Raw genomic sequence first — 27,924 nt, 5'->3', positions numbered from 1 at the left:
CTTCCACAAAATAACGTGCAATCAGACATGTATCAGCCCTTTAATGTAGACCAGATTAGAAGCTGGAATTATACATTCTAATACTATACTTTTATTATAAGGCTACAGTAAAAAAGTTTGCAGGAATGAAGTCCCCTCAGTTTAGCTTCCTGAGAATTAGGGTCATATCTTCTTCAAATTACATTTTTGCCAAGGCTCAGATTTCTCTTATCTAATTGTTGCTTTGATTGTCCTCTTCCTCCTGTTCTTCAGCATTATTCAGACTTCAGATTATACCATGTTTTCAAGAATATGTGTGTAAAACAGAAAGTGTGTTGCTTTTATTACAAAAAGGAACATTACATTCCAGAAGCCCTGTTACCCATTCCTGGTTGGCCACATTTCAACAGAAATGAAACACGAAAACAGTTTGGGATGTTTTGGTCACAAGAAAAGGGGATATTTTGGGCTACAGAAATTGAGAGATCCTTCAGCTAGTGACAAAGAAGTGCAGAAAACAATACTCCTTGCTACCATCTAGCGGTTGTCCAGGTTTGACACCCCATATTTCATGGCCTTCCTTGAAATAAGAGCAAATGCTCTAATTAAAATAAAAATGAGAAGACATTGGCAGGTTTTACATCTCCCACCAAGACACAACCCTTTCATTTAATTATCTCCTCTAGGTTAGAGAATATTCCAACAGGAAACAGGAAATAGCCTCCTCTTTTAAATATACATAGTCTACATCTGAATCTAATCTTGCAGGAAGTCAGAAACATGAACTACTTAAAACTTCAGAGCTAGATTCTCCCCCTCCTCCCCAACTAATAAGATTTGCATTTCTATTTGGTAGAAAGAGTGTTGGGCTTACCTGAAACGCATCTTCTAGTTGTACGGGAGGAGAATCCAAAGCGTGGGCTGTCTCCTTCCTTGCTTAAAGACGGAGTCAATCAAAGTTTAGTCCAGCCCCCTTTCCACTGCGCATGCCCAGTTTTTGATGAAGGCTGATGATTGACTTGGTGCTCGTTCTTGACCGTTCTGAGCTCGGGACTAACTATCTAAGGGTGGGATTTGGATTCTCCTCCTGTTTAACTAGAAGATGCGTTTCAGGTAAGCCCAATGCTCTTTCTCAGTTGTACGGTTCAGAGAATCCAAAGTATGGGATGTACCCAAGCTAATTGTCCTGAGGGTGGGCCAACTCCTTGTCCCGAGCCCACATCTCCATGTGAACTCTTTGTAGCACTCTTCTTCCAAAGGATGCTTCCGCTGATGTAAATGTATCCAGTTTATAATTTCTGATGAATGGAGATGGCAATGACCATGTTGCTGCCCTACAGATCTCTTCAATCGAGGCCTGTGTGTTCCATGCCGCTGATGTGGCTGCACTCCTGGTTGAAGTGCCGTTATGTTACCCGGCAATTGCAATGATTGGCTTTCATAAGCTTTTGTGATACATGTCTTGATCCATCTGCCTATGGTACATGGTGAAACCCTTTGTCCCAACGAACTCGGTCTAAATGAAATGAAAAATGCTTGTTTTTCTTTTTTTTTTTAAATAAATTTTTTATTAATTTTCAATAAACAAACATACACAAACAAAACACAAAACATGAAAACATAAAACTTATTTTTGGAAAGCGGCTTAGTCCCGGGTTACATCTTTTTGTACAGACATAAATCGAATTCATGCTCACTTTATATACCATTTCATATCTTATTTACCATTCTACATTTTCTATATAGCTTCTCCCCTCTTTTCACTCTCTTAATTCTGTTTTATTTATTTCATCTCAATTTAAATCATTATGCTTATATCTTTTGTCTGTTCTATTTCAATTATCTATTATCTTTTCTCATTAACACAAAATTTCTCCTGTAATCACTGATTGAAGTATGACGCCTTTATATCTTTCCCCTAAATTTAACACTTAAAATAATATATAATTTTCATTCTGATTCTGCTTAGTACATTCTAAAGCTACGTACTATATTTTAAAATAAGAAAAAATAATGTTTATAATTAAAACAATAATCCATAGCAAATTAAACTCTATCGTTAAATCTTAAGCATTTTACACATTCCTTTTAATATTTTATCCCATTTTATAATCATATAATGTTTCAGTTTTCTAACATTATTTCAAATACAAATACAACAATACAATCTTATGTACTTTTGCAGAATCTCTTTTTAAATTATATTTTTACCCATTATCTCTGAATAAATCCTGTTTCTTTAAATCCTGTTTCAAACCTTTGTAACTTCTCTTCCCTTTCCCCCTTCCTTTCTTCTCCAATCTAGTCTTTTACCCCCTTGTCTCTTGATCTCCACCCTCTTAATCTCCACCCTCTTCTGTATTCCTCTTTTCTGTTGCTTTCTGACATTGTATCAATTTTTCACCTTATTTTTCCCTTTTTTGGTTGTTTTAAGTCTTAAATTCTCCATTCTCTTTCCCCTCTTTCCCTTTTCTTCCCCAGCTAGAGTTGCTTGTTCATTAAAGATGGCTTCTTCTTCATCCCAATCTTCTTGTTCTAGTAGTTTCTGATAGGTAGAAATTGCCATTTCTAAGAAATGAAAAACAGATCCAGAAGAGCCCTTCCCTTCTTGTTCCTCTTCTTTAAGCTTTTTAAATTCCATTTTCAGTTCATCAACAAATAATGCCATTATGAAAAAATTTTTAAACAACCCAAATGTTTTTAGTCTTTCAAATAATAATTTCCAAAGGTCTCAAAGTCACCAAACAATCCAAATACACACAGACTGTTTCATTTAGCACTTTCTTCTTTTTATACTTTCTTTTCCTGGGGTTACAGTTCAGTTGCAAAGTTCCAAAATATATCTTTTAGAAGTCTTGTTACAATTTAACTCTAGTCTTATAAATTCCAAGCAGCTTCCTCCAGCAAAATCTTAATATTAATTCTTTTCCTCTCCCTTCCCACTTATAGCAAAAAAATCTTTAATGTCCCCTTGGCTTTAATTTTCCAATTTAATTACCTGCTGATGCCAAAACGGGATTTTCCGATTTCCATCTGCTATCACCGTAAGAAAGGAGAATGAGAAAAAACAAACTTTCCCTTTCTACTTTCATTTGCCGCTTTTTCCGATCTTCTTTGGGAACAATGTATCTTAATGAAGTTTAAATTCCAGGGTATTTAAATGTTACTTGTTGTCCCGGTCAGCCAAAACCTTTCACCTCAGCTTCCTCCTGCACATTCTTGTCCGGATGAAAGCTTCTTTGTGGCGGACATTGCTGACCGCCGCTCCACTGCTTTCGGAAAAGGGAGTTAAGCCAGCTGAGGAGGGGGGTTGCGATTCTCCCGGACCCCTGCTGGATCTCCCCTATTTTCAGTTACCTCTATGGGGTAACTAATAGCCCCCAAATCCGGCTGGATCGGGGGCACTCCAGCAGCGAGCGCAGCAGAAACCGCACACAATCGCGGATTCCTGCCACCGAAGCCTTGCAAACCGGAAGTCCGAAAATGCTTCTGTTTTTCTAATGGGCCTTGTTCTCTTAATATAAATGCGTATAGCTCTCCTAACATCCAAGGAGCGCCACTCCCTTTCTAGGCTATGGACCGATTCCTGGCAGAAGTCTGGTAGTACTAACTCTTGTGCTCTATGGAATGTAGAATTGATCTTTGGGATAAAGGTCGGGTGTAATCTTAATATTACCCTATTCGGGTGAACTAAACAGAGGTCCTCCCTCACGGATAATGCTGCCCACTCTGAAATTCTTCTGGCTGATGTAATGGCTATTAGGAAGGCCCCCTTAAGGGTGAGTGAAGGTAGTCTACTGACCTCAGCAGTTCAAAGGGCTCAGTCATGAGCTCCCTTAGTACCCTTGTCAAGTCCCAAGTAGGATACCTGTGTATCACTGGTGGCTTTAGATTGGTTGATCCCCTGATGAATGTGCAGATTAGGGGGTGTAATGAGAGGGACTCCGAGGTCCCGCAACCCAACACTGAAGCTATCGCTGCTACCTGCCTCCTTAAGGTGTTAAGAGTTAAACCCTTCTCCAGGCCTTCCTGGAGAAAATCCAGCACTTGAGTAACTAACACTGTGGTTGGATCTATTTGTTTCTTGGAACACCAGGTTCTAATTGCTCTCTAAGTAGCATCATAAATTCTGTTGGTTGATGGTCTCCTGGATGCCTGGAGTGTCTGCATTACCTTGTCTCAGCACTCTAAATGCTTTAGTGTGGTCCTCTCAAGTGCCATACGGTTAATTGCAGCCATTGTGGCTCTGGGTGTCGTATGGCTCCCTGACTCAGTTCTACCTTGTCTGGGGAAATTCTCCATGGTCTGGATCTACCAGATCCGCGTATCAAGACCTCCTGGGCCAGTGAGGTGCTACCATTAGACCTCCACCCCCTCTTCTACCACTTTCTTGATTACCCTTGGTATCGAGGGGAGTGGGGGGAATGCGTAGAGCAAACCCCTTGGCCATGCTTCTCAGAGCACATTGGTTCCTTTTGCTCCCTGTGTTGGGAATCTCGAGTAGAATCTCGGGAGTTGTGCATTTGCTGGCATCGCAAACAGGTCCAGGACTGTTCTCCTGAATCTGTGCGACAGTTCCTTGAACAGGTCCCAGTGTAGACGCCACTCTGAGTGGTTGACGATTGTTCTGCTGAGCCAATCTGCCTGAACGTTTTCCACTCCCGATATGTGTTCTGCCCTGATCAATAGAAGGTGCATCTCCACCCAGTGGCCCAATCGCTCTGCTTCTTGCATGAGCGCTAGGGAGTACCCCCCTGCCTGTTGATATGAGCCTTGGTGGTCACGTTGTCTGTCAGGATCAACACATTCTGTTCCACTATCACTGACCTGAAGGCCCTTAGAGCCAGGTGAGATGCCCTGAGCTCCAACCAGTTGATGTTGTTCTTGAGGTCTGACTGAGACCACTGTCCTTGTGTAATCTGGCTCTGACAGTGGGCTCCCCAGCCTACTAAACTTGCATCTGTTGTGATAGTCAGTCGGGTGGGTTCCTTGAACCCGCATCCCCTCGTCACTGTGGGTGATCTCCACCAATGGAGTGACTGCTTCACTCTGGTGGGGGGACTCTTACCTTGGTTTCTGTATTCCCCCTGCCTGCTCTCTGGTAAGGTAATAGGAACCACTGCAATGTCCTTGCGTGCAGTCCAAGGTACTATCAAGATGCATGATATCATCTCTCCTAGTATTTGTGACAGCAAGTCCAGGAACACCCCCAGAGCTGTGTTCACTTGATTTATTGATGACCTTATGCTGTCCTGCCTTTCCTGTGACAGGTAAACCTCGCAGGAGTTGGTGTCTCTTACAGCTCCTAAGTGTTGTAATCGCCTGGTTGTTTCTAAGTGGCTCTTTTCAAAATTCACTGAAAAGCCATTCTCCTGTAATGTCTGTATCGTGGTTTCTAGATCGCTCTGTGCTCTTAGAGTTGACGTTGACTGTATTAATATGTCATCTAAGTAGCATTGGACCCATATGGGCTTTGTCCTGAGGAAGGTTGCTACTGCTGCCAGGACCTTGGTGAAAGTCCTCGACGCTGAGGACAGGCTGAATGGTAGAGGCCTGTACTTGTAGTATCTCCCTGCGGAACAAAACCGCAGGAACTTCTGATGCCTCCTGGTAATAGATATGTGTAGGTAAGCATCTGTGAGGTCTACTGATGTCAGGACATCCCCCTCCCATATGTGCCCTAGTATAGCTTGCAGGGACTGCATCTTGAATCTCCTGTATACTATGTGCCTGTTTAGTAATTTGAGATCCAAAATTGGTCTCCACTCCCCGACGCCTTTTGCACAACAAACAGGTTTGAATAGAACCCTTGCCCCTGTTCGTTCACTGGTACCACTTGTACCGCCCAAATGTCCAGCAGATGTTGAACTGCTGTTTCTATAATTACCCTTTTGGTTCTGTCCCTTGGCGTCGGGCATCCTCTGAATGAGCTCAGGGGTATGGAGATGAATTCCAGAACTAGGCCTTTTCTTAATGTGTCTGGGACCCACTTGTCCATTGTAGTCGATGCCCATCGGTCGGTGAATAGGCCCAGCCTCCCGCCAATGGGCTCATTGTTCCGGCTGTCACTTTGTATGCCGGGAGGCCCTGCTGGTCAAACTCTGGAAGCGGGCCTTCCCTGGGACTGTTGTCCACCCCATCTCTAAATCCTAACCTATCTGGATGTCTAGTAAGGGTCTGTGTGTAGTGTCTGTGTGTATGGAGAGTGGCTAAAGCCACCCTCCGAGATAGGAAAGGGCTGTTGCTGTGTATATGGAGAAGGTTGCCTTTCAGCCTGACCAAGTTTCCTGGGTAAGACCTTCCTCTTGTCCTTGGTTTCAATCAATAATGGCTCAATGGCCGCCCCAAAAAGTTTGTCCCCTTTAACAGGAGCTGATGCCAGTTTCCATTTATGTTTCAGACCTGCCTGCCAGTGGCAGAGCCAAACAAATCGCCGTGCAGCCACTGAAGCTGCGATGGCCTTAGTTGCATACTTGACCCCATTAACTGCTATGAACTCTGTTGCAGCAGTTATTTTGTTCAAATCCTGTTGCAATTAAAGATCACCAGGTGGCATCCTTTCCTGCATCTGTTCAATCCATATCAGGACTGCTCTGCTGAAAAATGATGCCATGGACATTGCCTTTTCCGCCCATGCCGCGGCCTGGTGAACTTTTTGTAGGGTCTGTTCTGTTATCTTATCCTCCCCTTTTAGACCTTCTCAGCTTCGTTAGCCAACACTGTAGCAGACATGGAGGCTGCCACAGGACTATTGTGGGAACTGGGAATAGGTCCACTAGTTCCGCATTATAAAATTTCCTCTCATTCCCCTCTGGCATTGGGAAAATAACTGGTCTGTCCAACTGACCTTCCACCACTTCCCTGAACAATTCAGGTGAAGGTATGGATTCACTTTCAACCTTGGTTCTAGCAAAAAATCTATCTTTGGGATTAGATGGTTCTAACTCAGACCCTTCTGTCCGTGATTCTCCTCCGGCCTGTTGCTATCTTAGCCTTCCCCAGCAGCATCTTAAACAGCTGGTGACGAAATAGACCTGTGAACATTGGAGTTTCTGGTTCATTAATTTCCTCCTTTTCTGCCCTTGGTAAACATTTCTCAATGGTCCTTTGTCTCCTTAATGCCTCCCTCTTATCTGCCTTGAACACCCTGCTAAGAGGCCTTTCTGAAGCTCTCCCAGCCTCCCTGGGTTCCTTTGTGCTTTGCTCTCTGTTCAAACTGGGGGCAGGGGATTCCTGTTCCTCCAGGCTTGCCTCTGTTTCAGAAAATTCGGCCATAGTCTTTCCCTTTGGCTTTTGCCGATAGAGTATACTCAGACCGGCCTGAGCATGGACTCTAGCCTCCCTTTCTCCCGGGTAGGTGTTCAGATAATTCCCCATTAGGAGAATGAGCGCATACAGGGAGAGTATTTGAGAGTAGTGTTTGAATAATACACACACAGCACACAATGTAGGTTTTTACTTTCCATAAAGGTTTAAGCAAAGTTCAAACAAGCAGTCCAAAGTCATTCACAGGTAAGATCAGTCAGTTTTCAACCCAGGGATAATCCAATAACAAAGTGCAGTGTCAAAAACAGTTCAGTATCAGACTTACATCAAATCCAGGAATAGCAGTCAATTAGAAGGAACGGCAATCCTCTCCAACAGAAGGAAGAAAGAGACTCACTGAGATACACTCTCTTCTGAGACTAAGACTAAACAACCCAGGTTTCTGGCTCCATCTTATGGCCGTTTGAGAAACCACACCTAATTACAGTTTTGCATTTTCTTAAAGATACAGTATTAAAATGTCTATCCTGGTTTATATATTGTCCAACCCAAATAGCTGTTAGGTGACTTATAATCCTAACATTCTCCCCTTTTGGGTAAGACAATATATACACTGCTCAAAAAATAAAGGGAACACAAAAACAAGACATCCTAGATCTGAATGAATGAAATATTCTTATTAAGTACTTTGTTCATTACATAGTTGAATGTGCTGACAACAAAATCACACAAAAATTATCAATGGAAATCAAATTTAGCAACCCATGGAGGACTGGATTTGGAGTTGCACTCAAAATTAAAGTGGAAAAAAACACTACAGGCTGATCCAACTTTGATGTAATGTGCTTAAAACAAGTCAAAATGAGGCTCAGTAGTGTGTGTGGCCTCCAGGTGCCTGTATGATCTCCCTACAATGCCTGGGCATGCTCCTGATGAGGTGGCGGATGGTCTCCTGAAGGATCTCCTCCCACACCTGGACTAAAGCATTCCACAACTCCTAGGCAGTCTGTGGTGCAATGTGACATTGGTGGATGGAGCGAGATATGTCCCAGATGTGCACAATTGGATTCAGGTCTGGGGAACGGGAGGGCCAGTCCATAGCATCAATGCCTTCATCTCGCAGGAACTGCTGACACACTCCAGCCACATGAGGTCTAGCATCGTCTTGCATTAGGAGGAACCCAGGGCCAACCGCACCAGCATATGATCTCACAAGGGGTCTGAAGATCTCATTTCGGTACCTAATGGCAGTCAGGCTACCTCTGGCGAGCACATGGAGGGCTGTGCGGCCCCCTAAAGAAATGCCACCCCACACCATTACTGACCCACTGCCAAACTGGTCATGCTGGAGGATGTTGCAGGCAGCAGAACATTCTCCATGGCGTCTCCAGACCCTGTCACATCTGTCACATGTGCTCAGTGTGAACCTGCTTTCATCTGTGAAGAGCACAGGGCACCAGTGGTGAATTTGCCAATCTTGGTGTTCTCTGGCAAATGCCAAATGTCCTGCACGGTGTTGAGCTGTAAGCACAACCCCCACCTGTGGATGTTGAGCCCTCATACCACCCTCATGGAGTCTGTTTTTGACCGTTTGAGCAGCCACATGCACATTTGTGGCCCGCTGGAGGTCATTTTGCAGGGCTCTGGCAGTGCTCCTCCTGTCCCTCCTTGCACAAAGGTGGAGGTAGCAGTCCTGATGCTGGGTTGTTGCCCTCCTACGGCCTCCTCCACGTCTCCTGATGTACTGGCCTGTCTCCTGGTAGTGCCTCCATGCTCTGGAAACTATGCTGACAGAAACAGCAAACCTTCTTGCCACAGGTCGCATTGATGTGCCATCCTGGATGAGCTGCACTACCTGAGCCACTTGTGTGGGTTGTAGACTCCATCTCATGCTACCACTAGAGTGAAAGCACTGCCAGCATTCAAAAGTGACCAAACCATCAGCCAGAAAACATAGGAACTGAGAAGTGGTCTGTGGTCACCACCTGCAGAACCACTCCTTTATTGGGGATGTCTTGCTAACTGCCTATGCTTTCCACCTGTTGTCTATTCCATTTGCACAACAGCATGTGAAATTGATTGTCAATCAGTGTTGCTACCTAAGTGGACAGTTTGATTTCACAGAAGTGTGATTGACTTGGAGTTACATTGTGTTGTTTAAGTGTTCCCTTTATTTTTTTGAGCAGTGTACAACCTTACATTCTAAGTCCATAAACCTCACAGCAAGCATTATGCTTTATAGAGCCTTGGGCCTTTGTAAATTGATCTGTTATATTGTTTTCTGACATACAGCATTCCAGCTTAATCATTTTACTTTGCATACATTGTCTCACATTTAAATATCTTAAATCTGTGTGTTTCGTTCTTGTCTTAACAGCAATATTTGAAGCCATTTGTATTGCTGATTATCTTCATAAACTACAATAGAATCTGTTACATTAATTCCCATATCAATTAATAATTGTTTATACAAAACTAAATCTGTACATAATAAAGACAAACATGAGAATTCAGCCTCCATTGTTGACAAAGTTAGATGTTTCTGTCTAACTCGATTTCATTGAAGGCCGCATCAGGATTGTATTTTACCTTGGAGGGCCAGAGTGGGCGTGCCCAGAGTAGTTGTGGTCAGCTCGACATCACTCGTGTCAGGGGTGCCTGTGGTGGCCCAAGCCCTCTGACAGAGAAAACAGGCTCCTGAGTTCTGTTTTCGGCTGCAACGGCCTCCTGTAAGTAACCCTCTGCCAATTAAAACAGAGCTCAAGAGGGCTGTGTGCAGCCCACCTGAGTTCTGTTTTTGCTGGCAGAGGCACCGCAGGCCAGTCTTTCGCCGTTTCCAGGGTGGCCCTGTGGGCCAGATCTAATCACCCTGCGGGCCGGATCTGGCCCCCGGGCCTTGAGTTTGACACCCCTGGTCTAATAGATCTCCATCCAATCAATGCTTTTCCCAATAATACAGCAGTACCCAATGTAGATTTTTGTGTATTTATGTCTGTAGCAAAACTTGCATCAGCATATGAAGTTAAATTCAGTTCATCTTTAGGCTCCAAATACAATGTATAATGCATTGTTTGTTTCAGATATCTTAACACACATTTAGCAGCTTGCCAGTGCCTTTCAGCTGGCTCAGCATTAAATCTCGCTAATTGATTAACACTGAATGCAATATCTGGCCTTGACCAATTACTGAGATAAGATAAACTACCAACCAAGGACTGATAAATGTTCTTATCAAAAATAGGACTTTGAACATCACAATGGCTAAACTCCTGGCTCATTGGTGTTTTAGCCGGCTTACAAAGTTCCATTTTAAAACTTTTTAGTAATTGGTTAATTTTATCTGCCTGTGAGATCTTGTATCCTCCCCTAGTTCTATCTATCTTTAAACCAAGATATTGTTTGATTTTTCCTAACTGTTTTATCTTAAATTTCTTTTCCAATAGTGAAATTATTTTAGTAGCTTCTTGTTCAGTTTTGGTGATTAATGCTATGTCATCAGTAAACAATAGCAATATTGAAATTACACCATTATTTTCTTTTTTAAACAAACATGGATCAGCCATGCCAGCTACAAAACATATCTTAGTTAATTATTTAACTGTACATTGGCTCCACTCATATCCTGATTGCTTTAAGCCATAGACTCTTTTTTAATCTCCAGCAATCAGTTGTATTATTATTTTTGAACCTAAAGGTTTCTTTAAATATATAGTGTGTTGCAACGGTGCATGCAGATATGTCGTCTCTACATCCAAATGATTTACAATGTATTTCTCCTTAGCTGCCCACAGTAATACTGCTCTTAATGTAGTAGCCTTCAGACTAGGAGCAAACACCTCATCATAGTCATTTGCTGTCTGATTAAACCCTTGTGCTACTAACCTGGCTTTATGGGTAACAGTCCCATCTCCACCTGTCTTCAGTTTATATATCCATTTACATACTATGGCATGTTTACCTGGTGGTAACTTAATATTTTCATATACCTCCAATTTTTTTTAATGATTCTAGTTCCTTATCCATTGCTTTCTGCCAAGCAGCCTGATCCTTAGCAGGATACAGTTTTAGTTCACTATAGTTACTTGGAACTGTATTCACTTGGCATACAACACTAGCCTGATATCTATCAGGTGGTCTTGTTACTCAGGTTGAACGTCTTGGTAATACAAGGCTTACTGGTGGACTCACCTGTGCCACCTGCTCCTGTTCTCCTACCTCCTCCTGTGCCTGTTCTCCTACTTCCTCCTGTGCTTCCTCTTTAATGGCTATTTACTTATTTTATCTTTAGGGACTATTTGGGTGTCAATAATAATATCATTACTGGATTCCTGTTCCAGTTTATACTACCCAATGTGCTCAAGAAATTTTGCACAAGCACTGCAATAAACATGAGCTGTGCCTCGATCCCAGAATCTAAATGATCTATGGTTGGCCTCATAACCCACAAAAAATAACTTCTTAGCTCTATGTTGTCCTTTCACTCTTACTTGTGAGGAAATATGCACCCATGCTGGAGCTCCAAATGTGTGTAAATAACTTAAATTTGGTTTTCTGCCATGCCAATGAGTGAATGGCAATTCTCCAGTTGTTGTATTAACTACATTGTTTAAAACATGGTTACTAACACATTATGGTCTCACCCCACAGTGTTTCAGGCAAACCTGAGTCAGATAACATAGTACGAGCCATGGCTTGTAATGTTTGCCCTCTCCGTTCTATAAACGAGTTATGTTGTGGTCTGTAAGGTGCAGAACGTTTATGCTCAACACCAGCCAATTTCAACATAGTTTGGAATCTTTTGTTAACAAACTCAGTCCCATTATCAGTAACTAAAGTAATTACTTTACTTTTCATTTTTCTCTCTGCAAACCTTAGCCAGTTAAAGAAATGTTGGAATGTTTCTGTTTTGTTTTTCATAAGATAGCAGAAACCGTATCGTGAGTAATGGTCCATAATACTCAAAATATAACAGGCACCTCCTAAACTTCGTTTTTTAGGACCAATTATGTCAACAAAAACAACCTCTAAAGGTTCTTTGGTCTTAAACCCATTTAGTCTGTTTGCTGGAGTAACCTTACTTTTCTCTTGGCTACAAGCATTATAGTTTAAATACTTGCTACAAGGTTTCAATTTTACTCCGACAATTCAACAGTTTGTTTGAGCATTTTGAAATTAATGTGCCCTAGACATCTATGCAGTAAATGTATACATTCATCATGTGACTTAACATTGTTATAAACTGAGGGGGATAAAAACTGTAGTAAGAAAAGGAGGAAAAAATGAAGGAAAAAAGAAGTAATAAAAAAAAAAATCCAGGAAATAAAGGAATATGGAAATCGAACAAAAATGAAAAATTATCTATTTAAAAGACATAGATAATGGTTAAATAAGGATTAAGAAGGGGATTCTGCAAGGAGATGTGGAGTAGTATTAATGTATTTGAAGTAATAAATTACTTAGAAAGTAGGAAAATATAGATTTTTAAAATGAAGATTGGAACTGATACTTTCTTGTTATTAGAATACTTGTTCTTTGTTAACATTCTCTTTGTTATAGAGATAAATGGAATAAATGTGAAAAAGAGAAACTATGGTAAGTTTATTAACTATGTTTAATGACTTCAAGAATATAGTTGAAACGAATTATGAGGGTTGCTGTATTGAGATCAGTTTTATGATTAATTGAATTTTTTTTAAAATTATAAATGATCTGACGTAATTGAAGGGGAAAGGGCCATGTGGAATCTGACTTAAAATGTATATGTATTACATAGTTGCTAGGAGATTATTGTTATTAATCTTTAAGGTGATAATTAAAAAGTTAAATGATTATTGGGAATTAAAGAATTAAAGAGTTGACAAAATTATATATAAGGTATAGGGGTGGTACACTCTGGTAAATGTGGGGGAAACTTTTTTGAAATGTTTGAACTGAGGAGTTTTTGAAATAATGAAATAAGAAAATGCAATGAAATTGCAAACCTGAAAGATAAAAGATTAAAGCACAATAAATATGAAGATATGAGAATTATTTAAAGTTAAAAGAAATAGGTTAAGAAATGAATAGAAAAAATATAAAATAGTTTGAGAAAGTACTTGAGAAAATTAATAGAAAATATGGAAAGAAATGATATGTAATCAAGATCATGTTTGTATGGAAATGTGAAAACCTGGAATCATGCTGGTCACTAAAAAATGTTTTTGAAATGTGAAAAAATAAAAAACTTTTTACAAAAAAGAGTTTTTTGAAGAGAAGAATCCAGGGATAAGGTAAATCTCTAACCGTTGAATAAACAAGTCTGATCAGCTCAAGACTGAGTTGAAAACTGGGGACCGTTAGCAGGGAGGCGTGTCCTCAGAATTTCAACTCAGTCTGAAGAGCAACAAGAGTATACCCAAGCCTGGATTCTCTCATTGACACAATGGAGAATGATTTTATTGTCACTTTGGATGTAATACTAATTGGCATACATTAAAATGAATTTTTGTTGCATACAGCTTTCAAAGGGTCATTGCCTCCAATATACACTACATAAACATGACAAAATAAATACCCACATATATTATATACAGTATATGACACAGAGAAACAATATAGCCTAATTCAGAAGTATACATGTACATCTTGAGAGTTTACCAGATGGATGGCATAATACTGTTATGGAATCCGATAGTCCTGCTAGAAATACTTCAAAATCTCCTCCCAGAGGAGGGCAACAGTAACATTCTATTCTATTAATGTTTCTGTTTTTAAACATTCTATTTAAACATACTGCTTTTGGCCATCTCAAGGTCAAACATATCAGGGGGGCTTTTTACACAACAGCCCTGTGCTGTCCAGACAGTTTAGAGTTAATGGGATTTGGGATAGTTAGTTAGGAATTGTGAGCTGTCCCCTTAAGGGAATACATCATGGTAAATGTAGTTAAGATATCCTGGGAAATGTAGTCCATGTCATGTGGTCACATCTGTAATCCTGATTGGTCATTAAATTGACCCTTGTTGGGTTGGGGGAGGCTCCCTCACTCTTGCCTGAACACAGCCTCATGGTGGCAGCTCTACCCCCTGCCTCTGCGATTATGGGATAGAAAGATTAATATCATTAACACTACGATTTCAACTATACAAAGAATTGGACATTAGATGCATCTCGACATAACTGTGAGTCACCTTGAGGATACCTAATATAATCCAATAAAAAGAACTTTGTATGGAAGAATTTGTAGTTATTCTATCTGTCTTTATATTCAGCAAGTGAATCATAAGACAGAATAGTAAATGATATTAAAAACTTGAAGTCCTGAAGCCCAATAGTATAAAGACAGTTAATTTGGATTTTGTGATAAAGCAAAGTAATATTGAACCCAGGAGTGAATATGCAATGCTAATCTAAGCCTGAATTCTCATCATCTTTCTCTCTCTGTGCAACGGAACTTTTTACATGCTGTTTGGATGGTGGGAGGGGCTGGAATTCCCCCATATACTAGATACAAAAGAGAGCTCCTGAAGCAATGCTTTCTCTGTATATCTTTTTCTGAGCCACAGAGTTGCAAAACCAGTTTGAATTACAGGAACACACCCACCCTCTCCTCTCCTCAATTTGTCTTCCTGCTATCTCAAAGACTCAATTTGCATAACAAGGAGAGTCAGAAATTTCCCAGCTCTCAAAGGAAAATCAAACTTCTGTCTTAAAACCTTCTACAAATGCAGTGAGAGAGTCTGAGGAATCATGCCTGTGTCCTTATAAGTAAAACGAAAGCTGATCCTCCTCTGCTCATCTGGAAGGGAGGCAAAGCCATAAAAAGAGGCCCTCTCCAGCCAGTTTACAATCTGGTATCCAAGTAACAAGGTCGTAAAAATTCCTCCTGCCAGAGCCGTCTCCAGAGCAAGAGGCACATTCCTCCCCCCTGAAGAGATACACTAAATCTAGCAATGATTTAAACAAAGCCAGCATCTTGCTTTTTGCTATACTGCTGAAATCAATAAGGATTTTTTCCTTTAACAAAATTAATAGCAATCTAAAAGCAAAGAGAAATTATTTAACCACGGTGGCCATGCAACTAAAGCATTGTGTCTATGTAATAACCTTTCCTTCCAGCCTCCTCAATTGCCATTCAACTGTTAGCCTCTAGCACCATCTGGTGGTCAAGTAGAAAATTCAAAAAAAGTAATGAATTTTCAGGAAGTTTCCTAATTTTAGCAACTTCTTCCCACTTTAACCCATGGGTCAAGCATCACTAAGAGACCTATTTGTGTATAGCATCAGTGTCTTCCAGGCCTAGCAAGTACCACAAACAGGCAAATTTGTGCTCTGCACCAAACATCTCCGAGACTTCGCAACGCACCCTAAGCGGCCAAGTTGTGTACTTTGTCAGCGTCTCCCACTCTTGCAACGCACATCTCTAGTGGTCAACCACTGAATTTTGCAGAACTTGCTCAATTCAGCCACACTCCTGCAGCGCCATCTACATGGTCAAGAACTGAATTTCGCAGAAGTTGTTACGTTTGTTACCTGCTTGCAGCGCACCCTAGTGGAAAAAGAGAATTGCACGGAAAACCACTAAATTTTCAAAATTCACCTTTTACCAATTTGAAGCATGGCAACTTCTTCAGCCACGACAGATGTCCTTGAAGTACCAGAGGACTCGAACCCTACACCCACCCTAGATGTAAACATGGAGCCTGGTTCCCAAAACCCTCATCCAGACATCCAAACCTTCAAAGACATGGCGATACCTCAGAAAGCCTACGACCTCAGAAAGAATAAGCAGCTTACTGAACCCATGGAAGAACACTTGAGGGACAATTGGGAAAGGTAATAGCGCCGCCACGCAGACTCATGGTTTGAGCTAGAGGAGATCTGTGATACCCCAAAACACAAGCTGCCTCCCAAGAGAATCCGCACATTGCTAGTTGACCTAGATGCCCTTCTCACACAGTGGAGAAACAGCGACGATAAACTCAAGTCCATCCAGTCAAGACTGGGTGACCCAAAACTCCAAGCACACATCCAATGCTTTGAGGACCTTCACAAAGAATGCGAAGACTTCATTGAGAAAAGCAAAAAAGCCCTCAGGTAGCACTCGATGCGCTTCAAAAGGAACAAGGAGCAAGGGAGAGGGCCACATCCGAACTAGGTCTTCAATCACAAGCACCTTCTTCCCACCATTTGAGGAAAGCCTCCTCCCTCCATCCCAAACTGGCTAGATTGCAAGCAGGTTCCAGTGTCTTGCGACAATTCTCTGTTGCTGGGTCTCACCATCCCTCCAGAGCATTCTCCCATCGCAGTGGCGCATCTAAGGCCTCCAAAGCAGCAAGTTATGCTGACTGGGCTGCAGAAGCTGAAGTAGAAGCTGCTGTAGCAGATGCAAATCTACGTGCCACAGAGGAGGTAGCACAACAGAAGGCGGCAGTAGCGGCTCAACAAGCAGAAATGGCCAAGGCCCAGGCCGAACAACAAGCAGAAATGGCCAAGGCCCAGGCTGAACAACAAGCAGAAATGGCCAAGGCCCAGGCCAAACAACAGGCAGAATTGGCCAAAGTTCAGGCCAAATTGGAGTTGGCCGAATGGCAAAGAGACTCCGCAACAAAGATGGCATGGGCTGCAACATGGCAGAAGATGGCCGGCAACACCTCCTTCAACCTCGAAGACTTGGGAGACGAGAGCCCAGATACACGGGTCAAGGCCTACATGGATGAGCAGCACTCGCTACGAAATGAGCAGGTGGAACCACCTCAGTTACTTAGAAGTTTCCCACAACCAGGGAAGCACATGGATGAATCTCAACTACAGACTCTAAACGTCAGTTACGCAACTGACATTGTATGACTTAAAATACGAGATTCACTTCCCATCAACAGCAAACCTTCCCCAACTGATGTTGTACGTACTAAGGTCCGAGACTCTCTTCCCAGAATCAGCAACCCTACTCCAACATCTCATGGTCTGCCGAGCGAGCAGATTAGCCCACCAGTGATCACGACTTCTCAATAAGTAGACATGCAACCAACGACATCTGCCACACTCAATCCACAGGCAGTACCATTCCAGCCACAACCTCCACACTACCTGAGCTCTCAGGCACAACAAGATAATCATGGCCAGCCTACACAGCAGCACGAAGCTCCGTCATAGGCTCTGAAATGGCAGGACAACATCCTCCGTAAGCACTGGGAGGAACACTACAACCCGTTGTTGATATACAACCCGAACCCACCCTCTACATCAATGCCCCTTACCCTATCCACCTCTACAGATGATGCAGACTACTGGAGAGAGTTGGTCATAAGGAGAGGAAAGCTAGATTTGGCCTCCAACGGGGTATACAAATTCTCTGACGAGCCAGGCAGCGAATATCTCCTCTGGAAGAAAATTTTCCTCCGAATCATTCAGGATGCACACCTGAAACCCGATGAAGTACTTGTACACTTGATAACGTGGCTAGGGCCACAGTCTGCCAAAGCAACGAAGGCACTTTATGCCTCCCACTTAGACGACCCAAAGGCTGCCCTACGGTTGGCATGGAAAAGACTTGACGAGCTGTATGGCGCTCCCACAGCTGTAGAATCAACACTCTTGAACAGCCTCCACAGATTTCCTAAAATTCCTATCAACAGGCCTCACCTGGTCGCAGAACTCTCTAATATACTTATACAATTGAAAGCAGCACAACGGGATCCCTGGTTACCGGGACTCGCTTGTCTTGACCACGTCGACATGCAAAACAAAATCATTCGAAAACTCCCACAGGTGCTAATTGAACAATGGCTCCAGTTGTCTGATGCCTTCATGGCCAAGGGTCGCCACAACTATATACCCTTTACTCTTCTCAAAGAATTTGTGGCCCACCAGGCAACAGTGTGCAACACCCCCAGGCCCCGCGGACTCAGAGCTGTTAGTTCTCCCAATGAAAAAAGATACAACAGCAACTATATACCATCCACAGGCCCTACGCCCACTGCAAGGGAAAAACCCTTCATGGTTGTCCATAAAACCAAGATCGACTCCTCATCCATACAGTTTGGGAGAGAACTCATCAGATACAACCCAATTTAGATCTCCTACTCCAAAGAGAAGCCAGTTTTGTCCTTTGCACCACACTCGACATTCGCTGAACAGGTGCCAGGGGTTTGCAGCAAAATCCCTGTCCAAAATGAAAGAGTTGATAAAAGAGCTCCAATTCTGGAACAAGTGGTGCAAATCCAAACACTTGCCCAAATACTGCACAGCCAAAGTGCAATGTCATATCTGCAAGTGACACGCATCCGTCTGTGCTGTATCCAGACACCGATCCACCACTGCAGACATCTCATAGCCCTCCTTTGAACAAGGAGCCTCAACATGCTACAGAAGCACACTCAGAGCCAGTGGTGAGTGTCAATTGCATAGTGGTGTGCAATGGCACACCAGCCCCTCACTCGTGTCGTCAGATCTGCTTAGCCAAAGTCTATGCAGATGGATGCCCAGAAGAAGCAGTGAAGATGTATGTAATATTGGATCCTCAAAGCGACTGCTCACTAGCCAGGTCCACATTTTTTGATGTTCAGAAGGAAGAAGTGCACTTCATGATATCAACGTGCACCGCACCAAGACGCATGGCGGGGAGGGAAGCTACTGGACTCTGTATAGAGTCATAGGTGGAAGTTCCCAGTTCCTATTGCTGCCTGTGCTGGAATGGAACGGGATACCAGATGACCGCAGCTGCACTGCAACACCAGAGGTGAATCATAAGACAGAATAAGCCCATTCAATATAACCCATAATATCAGCCTGAAAGATTCAAACAAGTTAAGATGATAGCAATGATGGTACAATAGAAATTTCACTGTATGTCCAGAACATAAAAAAGCAGAGATTCAATCATATTATTGCAATCACCATGCTAGCATTTTTGACCATTTCTTGAGGACAACCCTAAACAATATTGAAATATTTATAACTGGTTGTTATTTTAAGAAGCTCTATAGAAGTTCATGGGTACAGCAACAATGCTGAGATAATCCTTGATTTCTCAAATACTACATGCTTTGATGGCAGTTTTGCAAATAATACTATGGGAAAATAACCATTTGAATAGATTTCATAATTCTGGATGAATCTCATAATTATAAGACAAGATTGAGGACGATATTATAGGGGATGTGGAATAAATTACTTGCTGAAAGTAATTATGAAATGAAAATGAACCACTGTTAAAAAAGGACAGCAGTCATATTACACACTCAATATTAAATGTACTTCAAATTTTATATACTGAATCAATTACCTTCCATTTATTCATCATCTAGTGCTGGGAAAGTGCAAATGGAAAGGGAAGACACTGCTCCCATTCACTCTCATCTACAAATCATTCGGATTACCTTTTTCCAGTCAGTACTTGTGTGAAGAAAAGGCGGAATTGCAGCCACAAGGTATTTTTGAACTCTCAAAATCCCTGAGTATTTATTTTGTTAGCTAAAGCTAAGGAGATTTGGAGTGCATAAAAATCAGGAAGATTTTTGGCAAAGCTTCGCCTATATTATCCATCAGGGAAACTGGTAGCCACCTCCCACTGTATCAATAGGTGGTTAGAAAGATGACCAAGAAATCTCCACTTTTATGCTAAAGTAAATATGACTAATTACCAAAATTCCAGAGATTTTCCCCTTTCAATACATTTGGTTGAAAAAGATTTTGTGAGAACCTTGCACTTTTTGTTATAAATAACAGGTCATTTTGAAACTTCATCTTTTGTTGGCTTTTTCAACCATATCAGCATTTGATGTCCTATTCATATTGAACAGAGTAATGCATAAATATCAAAGACAAATAAGGAGATGCTTGAATAGTGTCAGCCTCCAAAAAGTTTTCCTGACATCTTTTGCTGCTTGACTCTTGTCTGCTGCCATAAAAACGAGGGGAAGGTATTGGTATTGAGGGAGGGAAGGATGCTGGAGTAAGATGTTTCAGTGTGAATTAAAAAGAAGGGAACGCTTTCCTGCTTACTGTGCAACTGCATACACTTATCTCTAAGCCAAGGTCAACCGTCTTGGCATACCAGATGTGTGAGAAACCACCTGAAGATGTACCCCACATGACATTATACACACCTGAGATTGGATGACCAGTCTGGACTCCTGGGGGAGGGAACTTGGGATAACTTTCAATATGTAATTTTCATGCCTATTTGCCTCAGATCTTGCTTTCCTTTTGTTGCTATCACTTCAAATCCAGTAAAAGTACTTTTCTCTATTTTAATGGAGTCTAAGGATTTCTTTTTGGATTGTCAATGGAGGCAATGACAAATAGGTTTTCAACAATTTAATAAATATTCTGGCACCAAATTTCTGCTCTGAAATACAGACCTTTGAGGAAACAAACAAGAAATAAGTTAAAAATTGTACATCCAATGACATAACCAAATTCCAGTATAAAGCTAGGTTTAAAAGATTTATCACACAAGAAACAGAAAAGTTCCTAGAACAGTCAAGATAAAACCATTATTCCACTCTGATTTGTAGCTTCATTCCTTTTGCCTCTTTAAATAACTAAGAGAGTTTATCTACCAACTGGATGTAATGTTACACAGAACAGAGAAGACATTCAAAATGCAATAAAGTAAGCACATAGGCACTATCATGGTCTGCAAGTTCTTATCCATCTTCTTAAATGATAGGATACTAAGATTGGGTTTGCCTTGTTTGAAGCTAGTAGCTAGAGAACAATTATGTGCTGCAAACTAACATATCTGCAAAGGGCCCAAGGAGATTTTTGTTGAAAATGCATCGGATCCACACCAGATAGTTTGTGAATGGCTTAATGTTGTCTGAAAATGTATGGTTTTGGTGGGACAAAATGTAAGGAATGTACGTATTTTCTCCTTGCTCCTGAATCCAAACTTCGTACTTTACTTCTCTGACCTTCAAGTATTTCAGGTTCCAAGGGATCTGCCAAGATACAGAAAGCTTAGCTTCACTAGTACCTTGGATAGAGGCTTGGCATTTAGTATCTCTAACTTTGCCTGGATAGAGGCCATTAGTCCATTTTTTCTTCTTAGGTCCTGGTTTGGTTTTTACTGTTTGCCTGATCATCTGGATAAGGGAAGCAACATTAATTTTGGTGTCCTGATATATACGGAAAAGCCATTCTGGGTTGTGGCAACACAGGTGCCGGGAAACCTCATTGCTCTTTATAATGCGATCCTGTTCTGCTTTGTTTAAATGGGCAATTCCTCCTTGATCCCAGGGTCTGTCTGGATAAGTCACAGTATTCTCCTTTTCAGTGTTTTGCCATGAAATGTACTGAAGATCCATGCCAGGAAGGGTAGATAATGTCTTGTAAGGTGTATAATGTTCAGGATTTATAGCAAAAGGGAAGAGTTCCACAACAGTGGCTCCTCTTGGCAGGAAGAGAGACATCACAAGTTGAGCTCCATGCATACTGACAAGCATGGATGCATTGCTAATCAAGCGTATTATTTCTGAAAATGTATGGTCTTCTATGGAAATGGTAATGGTTTTCATCTGAAATTCTTGGGCAAGTGCCAAAATTACCTCTGCCTCATTTAGGATTAGTCTATTGATGGTTCGACTGAATACTATTATATATTCCTCACTAGGTATTGCTTCCAAGCTCACATTTAGCTTCTTCATCATGAATGTTTTGAACTGTCGGATCTCATTGCCAGAGACCAGGATGTTGGCTTTTGGCCCCTGGGGCTGAACAAAACCATATTGATACCAGGTTGTGATTTTAGATAGACCCACATAAGACTTCGTGAAGCACAGGAGCCGCCCAAGTGTTTTAAGCTGCTCTCTTAGGAGTGGTTGCTTGCTGCTAAGCAATTTGTATAGCTCAAAATGTAGTCCTTCACCCCAGCCTTCCATGAAGAACAATCTCGTCTCCAAGTCCAAATCTGGGAACTGCTGCATTGTATAAAAAATTGGAAGGAGATCATCATGGAAAATGTGCATCAAATTATCTGGATTGAACCTATTCATAATCAGTGCTACATCAGGAACAAAAACAGGCTTTGGCATAAACTTCAAAGCCTCAGCAGGTAGTTCTACAAAATTGAAGTATTGGGTATTATGGTCCTCCACTGAGGAGAGATCAAGCAGGGCAGGTTGAAATCTTCTGGAGCCCAAGTTTGGAAGCATGACAGAAGAACTGCCATGGAAGAAAACAAATTCCTCAGCTTCGGTGGAATAACAAAGAGACTCAAAACGGCATATACGGTCAGTATGCATCCTGCCAGTGCACACCATTTTGGTGCCATCTTCTACTAGAGCTTGAAGTGCAGCATGATAATCAATGCTGACCTGAGAGTTTTCCTGAGACTGGCGCATGAGGACTAGCTCCTCTTCCAGCACAAAGACATAATCATGCAGTTTTATATACTTCCATAGCACAGCAGCAACGACACACACTAGCAAGGCGTTAAACACTGCTGCTATGTTCATTCTGGACCCAGGTCCTAGCAAGTGGGGAGGTGGTAAACACTAAGGAAGAGGGATGCATTCTCAGTCTTCTTTATCATAATGGAGCAGAGACCTACAAAAATAAAGTAAGAGCAAAAACAGTTATAGTTATAACAGTCCTCTATAATTCATTATGTTGTTGTATAGGAATAATGGCTAATCTCCATCTTGCCCTCTCCACTCTTAATACATTTTTCAGTTTTTGTGCAAGAAGGATTGCAGATAATGTTTAAAAATATTCTTTGAAACAGCTGCTGCAAACAGATTCACTCTAATTTTAGACTTGCTCTCTAAACAAAAATACATGTTATGTTACAGATTGATAAATAGAGGCTACATACGAGCAAACAATTTCTGCTCTTAAAGTGCTCATATAAAACTTCACTCATGGAAACTTTTATGAAAGAAAGCATACTTATAGCCACATCAACTTTATTTTATTATGCTCAAAACTGGATATGTAATTTGTTTTTATTTTTGTATCTTATTTCTTGCAGCAAAAAAACAAGCAAAGAAATGAGAATCTTTGAGTTTTTGTATGTATAGAATTATTGCGTAATGGATATGCTAGCCCAATAGAAACATTTTACAACTCTAACCCTGCATCCATCACATCAGTGCCAAAAAACTGCAAATAATCTACTGCAGAAGAACCTGATGGATCCAGGTAGGAAATTAAGCCTCCTTTGTTTTCAAATTATGAGAGTCTTTTAAAATAGTCAGCTAGATAAGCTGGATAGGAAAAAATGGATTCAGTTCCCATAATTCCCCAGCAAGCAGGCTGGCTAGGGAATTCTGGTTCCTTCATCTGATTGATATCAATGGACCATCTTAATAAGGAAGAGAATCCACTGAGTTCAGTGGGAAGTGTGGCAACTAACTGGCTGGCTGGACATAATGTACTAACTCATGGTTTGTTGCAATCATGATTTATTGAACATGTAGAAAGGAGCACATGACATATAAACCTAAATTATACACCATGACTTAGAACTACAATGAATGAATTAAGAAAATGGCTGGCCTAGACCATGAAAGTTTGTAAAAGCTGGCAAGTCAGTATGTAATTTACATTAGGGGGTTGTTTTTTGATAATGTAATTAACAAAAAGGAAGTATCAAGTGCCACAGTGTTTCTTTATTTTCCAAAGTATCAATATTTGTTCACAGATAAGACAATTGCAACATGTTTTTGCTTCTCTCTTAAGTCCTGTCTAGATAACTTCTGGTGACAAGCTGTAAGTGTCAATGTGCTGATTATTTTTAAAAAGTGAAGAGAAAGTGGCAGTTTACACAATTATCTCAATGAAAAATATCAACTATAAAATCAAAGTAAAGTTGATTAAACTATCTGACAGGTATACTGTAAAACTACTAAAATAAGCTATAATCTCATTTCCATAAGTACCGTATTTTTCGCACTATAAAGCTCTTCGGACTATAAGACGCACATTAGCTTTAGAGGAGGAAAACAAGGGGAAAAAATCTGCCTCTGCCTCCCAGCATCAAACTGGTATTTATCTGGCTAGCATCCTTGCAGCAAACAGCAAACAGCCTGGTCAGCTTCAGCATGTTATCACAGCCCCAGCACATGGCTCGTCAGGGCTCTGCTCTATTGCACCCACCACCGGTCAACTGAGCTGAGCTGCTGCCACTGGGGAACATTGTAGTCTCGCTGCCGATTGGCAGTTGGATTGGCCTCCCGGAATACCACTAATCAGCTGTTCTAGGCAGCGGGGATTGCCACCTACCACCAAAACCGCCTATCGCTGCTGCCGCCATTTGGTAGTGGCAAACAGCGGCAGTGATTGGTGCGGCGGAAGCAATTCCCACTGCCTAGATCAGCTGATCGGCAGTATTCCGGGAGGCCGATCCAACCACAGATCAGCTGCTCAGCAGCAAAGGCTCCAGCGTTCCCTGGCGGCAGTGAATGGTGGCAGTGGTGACAGGCAGCGGCAGCGAATGGCCACACCAACCCCCTCCCCTGCTGCAATATTAGCTCTCTAACATGCACAGACATTTCCACCCATTTTTATATAGTGCATTCTTATAGTGCAAAAAATACAGTAAATTGATAAAACTGTGTTTTCCTAACTTTGCCCAAATAAATTTAACTGTTAATTAATTAACCAGACTGCATTGGTTCCAGCCAATAAGAATCCATTTGGATTTTATGCTAAACCTGATCTTAGCTCATATTTAAACAAACACACTCCACTTCTCTAGAAAGGAGTTCAAAGGGTTTTTCTACATATTAGGGCAATGTTTCTTAACTGTGGCAACTTTAAGGTGTTTCAACACTCAGAACTCCTCAAGGGAATTGAAGTCCACAATTCTCAAAGCTTTCCATATGTTTCCAAACACTGTTTTAGGTAATAACTGTCTCCCATATATGTAGCGCCAAAACATTTATTTTCTTATTTTCCTAAGGCAACATTTCCCTTTTGTTTTAAATAAAATTTGTGTGTTAAATCTCCAGATATCTTATGCTGTTGCAACAATTATTGCTTCTCAGCATGCAAATGAGCCGGGGAGAGGGGAGGGTGCCAGGATGGTCTGCTACCGGTTCTCCCTGGTTCAGGCGAACTGGTTGTTAATTTTATGGCTGGTTTGGTGAACTGGCAAATCCCAGCCCTGGCTTACTCCGTCCACCCCACCCTCACCCTCCCAGGAGTCCCCACGCGGCACATTTTGGATTCCAGGTAAGTGCAGAGTCTGCGCAAAAGCTTGGGGAGGGCAAAAAATGGGCCTTCCAGAGGCTCCAAAATGCCAGGAACATTTCTGGCTTCCAGAAAGCCTCTGGAGCCCAGGGAGGCCATTTTCACCCTCCCAGAGGCTTAAGGTAAGCCTCCAGAGCCAGGGAAGGGCAAAAATGCCTCACCCCTGCAGCCTGTTTTCTCTCCCAAGCCAGGATAGTTCAAGAGGCCGACTAGGCCATGCCCACCACAGCCATGCCCACCCAGCAACCAGGCAGAGAACCGGTTGCTAAATTTTTTGAAGCCCACCCCTGGAACGGTGAGATGGAATGTAGGCTCCAGACATCAAGAAGAATATCCATGAGAGCCAAGGACACTTCAGAATATCCATGAGAGCCAAGGACACTTTGCCAAAATTAAAAACTTTACTAACTGTACTAATAGGGAAATGGAGAATTCTATACTTTTAATTATATAGGTTTGCACAGGAATTAGCTACATCTGGTTTTGCTCTCATCAATGCTGAAATGATGTTTTCAATAAAGTTTTGTATTCAGAGATTGGATTGTCTCAACCATGCTTGCTCTGGTTGGGTTCATCAGTTGGAACATTGATATTAGATCAGATCTCTTACAGTTCCATGCAAAATACCCTCGCAAGCCAGGGGCCCACCAGGGAGGTATTAAATATAAATAGTAACAATGTATGTTTACTATTTTCCAGATATCTCCAATAATTTAGGGCTGTCCACCTATCAAGTTTGAAGCATGCTTATGCTGTTGTAGCTATTATCATTTCTCAGCTTGCCAATGAACCAGGTAGGAGGGAAGGATGAGATGGAATGTAGGCTTCTAGATATCAAGAAGTTAATCCATGAGAGCCAAGGACAGTTGGCAAATATTTCCCAAAACCTTTTTCTCATAACAATACAATGACACTCAATTGGACAATGTGACCTGCACTAATAGGGGGAGAGAGAATTCTGTACTTTATGTGGGTTTGTGCAGGAATTAGCCAGATCTGGTTTTATCCTCATCAGTGCCAAATTGATGTACTCAACAAATTTTGCATTCAGAGATTGGATCGTCTCAACTTGGTTGGGTTTGTCAGCTGGAACACTGACAGTATGGTCTGAAGCTGATTTATTATCATGAATTACATTACAAGATAGCCCTCAAAAATAATCATTAATTTAGGACTGTTACAATGGCATTGAAAAAAATGGAAAAATTGTTCTTGCACTTATGACAGTGGCAGCACCCTTATAGTCACATGCTCAAAATTCCGGCACTAGACAACCAGCATGTATACAATTGCTGAGTCCCTGAGTCATTTGTCATTTGCAACCTTGCAACTGGCTTCTGATAAACAAAGTCAATAGGGAAAACTGCTTAACAACCACAAGATCCACTTAATAATTGGAGAGATTTGTTTAACAAATGTGATGAAAAGGTTTAGGTGAGACTCACTTAACAATTGCCTTGCTTAGTAATGGAAATTTTGGGCCCAATTGTGAGTCAGAAATTACAAGACTCTTTGTACTGGACGCTGTAGCTTTATTTCTAATTATCATCATTGGGTTTGGCCTGCAAGTCCATTAGCTTTAAGAATAATTGAATATCCATAATGAAACTCTGTCAAAAGTATACATAACAATGATAACAGAGAAATCTAAAAAAGTAAATTGTATACATTTAAAATTTCATGAACCGATTTCTAACAATAAGCATTAACTATCTCCATGATAGCTGTGTGATTCGCTTCATCACTTTAATCAAGGCACAAAATTTGAGCTCTATGGAATTTTGAGATTGGATCAAAATATGGCAACATTTAAGTCTGTTTCCTATTCACTAAATTTGCCCCAAGGCCTCACAGGATTGGATGTCACATCAGCTTAAAAGCCATTGGATACCTTCCAGATGAATTAGACTACAACTCCTATTACTTTCCATGAAGCTGTATTAACTGGGGGTAACAGGATTGATCAACATCTTTGGAGCACTATAGTTGTGAATCAACAATAATCTCTACCTATTGAATAAAATTTGACCATAGAAAACCAAAAATCCCGACCCAGACTTTTGAACTATTCTTCTTTCAATTTGCAGAAGAAGTACAAGTGACTCAGTGAAAAGCTCTATAATGAGAACATAACATACACACATATACAAACATCAACAAAACATTAAAGTACAGTATTAAAAACAGCCCAAACAGAGAGCAGAACTGAAGAACTGCATGTGCAAATCAGTACATCTCAAATAGTATTAACTCTTATTAACTTTCACCAAGGAAACTTTCATCATTTCAAACAGCTGCGGAAATAAAAATACATGCAGATTAAAGTTACAACCATATACAAAATGCATATCTGAGCATTTGACACTGGTTACCCTTTCCTGCTTTTGTTATCAGCAGAGAAAGAGAAATCCCCTAAAGAGGATCCTCAGCAATTTTCTCCACTAACCCTCCTTATCCACTCCAATCATCAGCATTAGAGCAGTAAAAGCAGGAGCTTGTGTT

General features: G+C 41.3%; 1 protein-coding gene across 11 annotated transcripts in view; it reads right to left on the bottom strand.

Annotated features, from left to right (window-relative positions):
• Nucleotides 1-20,529: 20,529 nt before the first annotated feature.
• POMGNT2 (protein O-linked mannose N-acetylglucosaminyltransferase 2 (beta 1,4-)) overlaps nucleotides 20,530-27,924 on the bottom strand; it is a 28,200-nt gene continuing 20,805 nt past the window's right edge. For all 11 annotated transcript variants that reach the window (XM_087946122.1, XM_087946123.1, XM_087946125.1 and 8 more), the window contains one exon: nucleotides 20,530-22,776. In XM_087946122.1, coding sequence (XP_087802248.1) covers nucleotides 20,949-22,685 — 1,737 coding nt within the window. In that variant the 5' untranslated portion in view covers nucleotides 22,686-22,776 and the 3' untranslated portion in view covers nucleotides 20,530-20,948. The remainder of the gene's footprint in view (nucleotides 22,777-27,924) is intronic.

The sequence above is a fragment of the Notechis scutatus genome, chromosome Z (assembly GCF_049901735.1).
Source record: "Notechis scutatus isolate UNSWTSFEM ecotype Mainland chromosome Z, rNotScu1.2, whole genome shotgun sequence".
NCBI lineage: Eukaryota > Metazoa > Chordata > Lepidosauria > Squamata > Elapidae > Notechis > Notechis scutatus.
The sequence above is the reverse complement of the archived record's forward strand: the minus strand, read 5'-3'. Positions and strand labels throughout refer to the sequence as shown.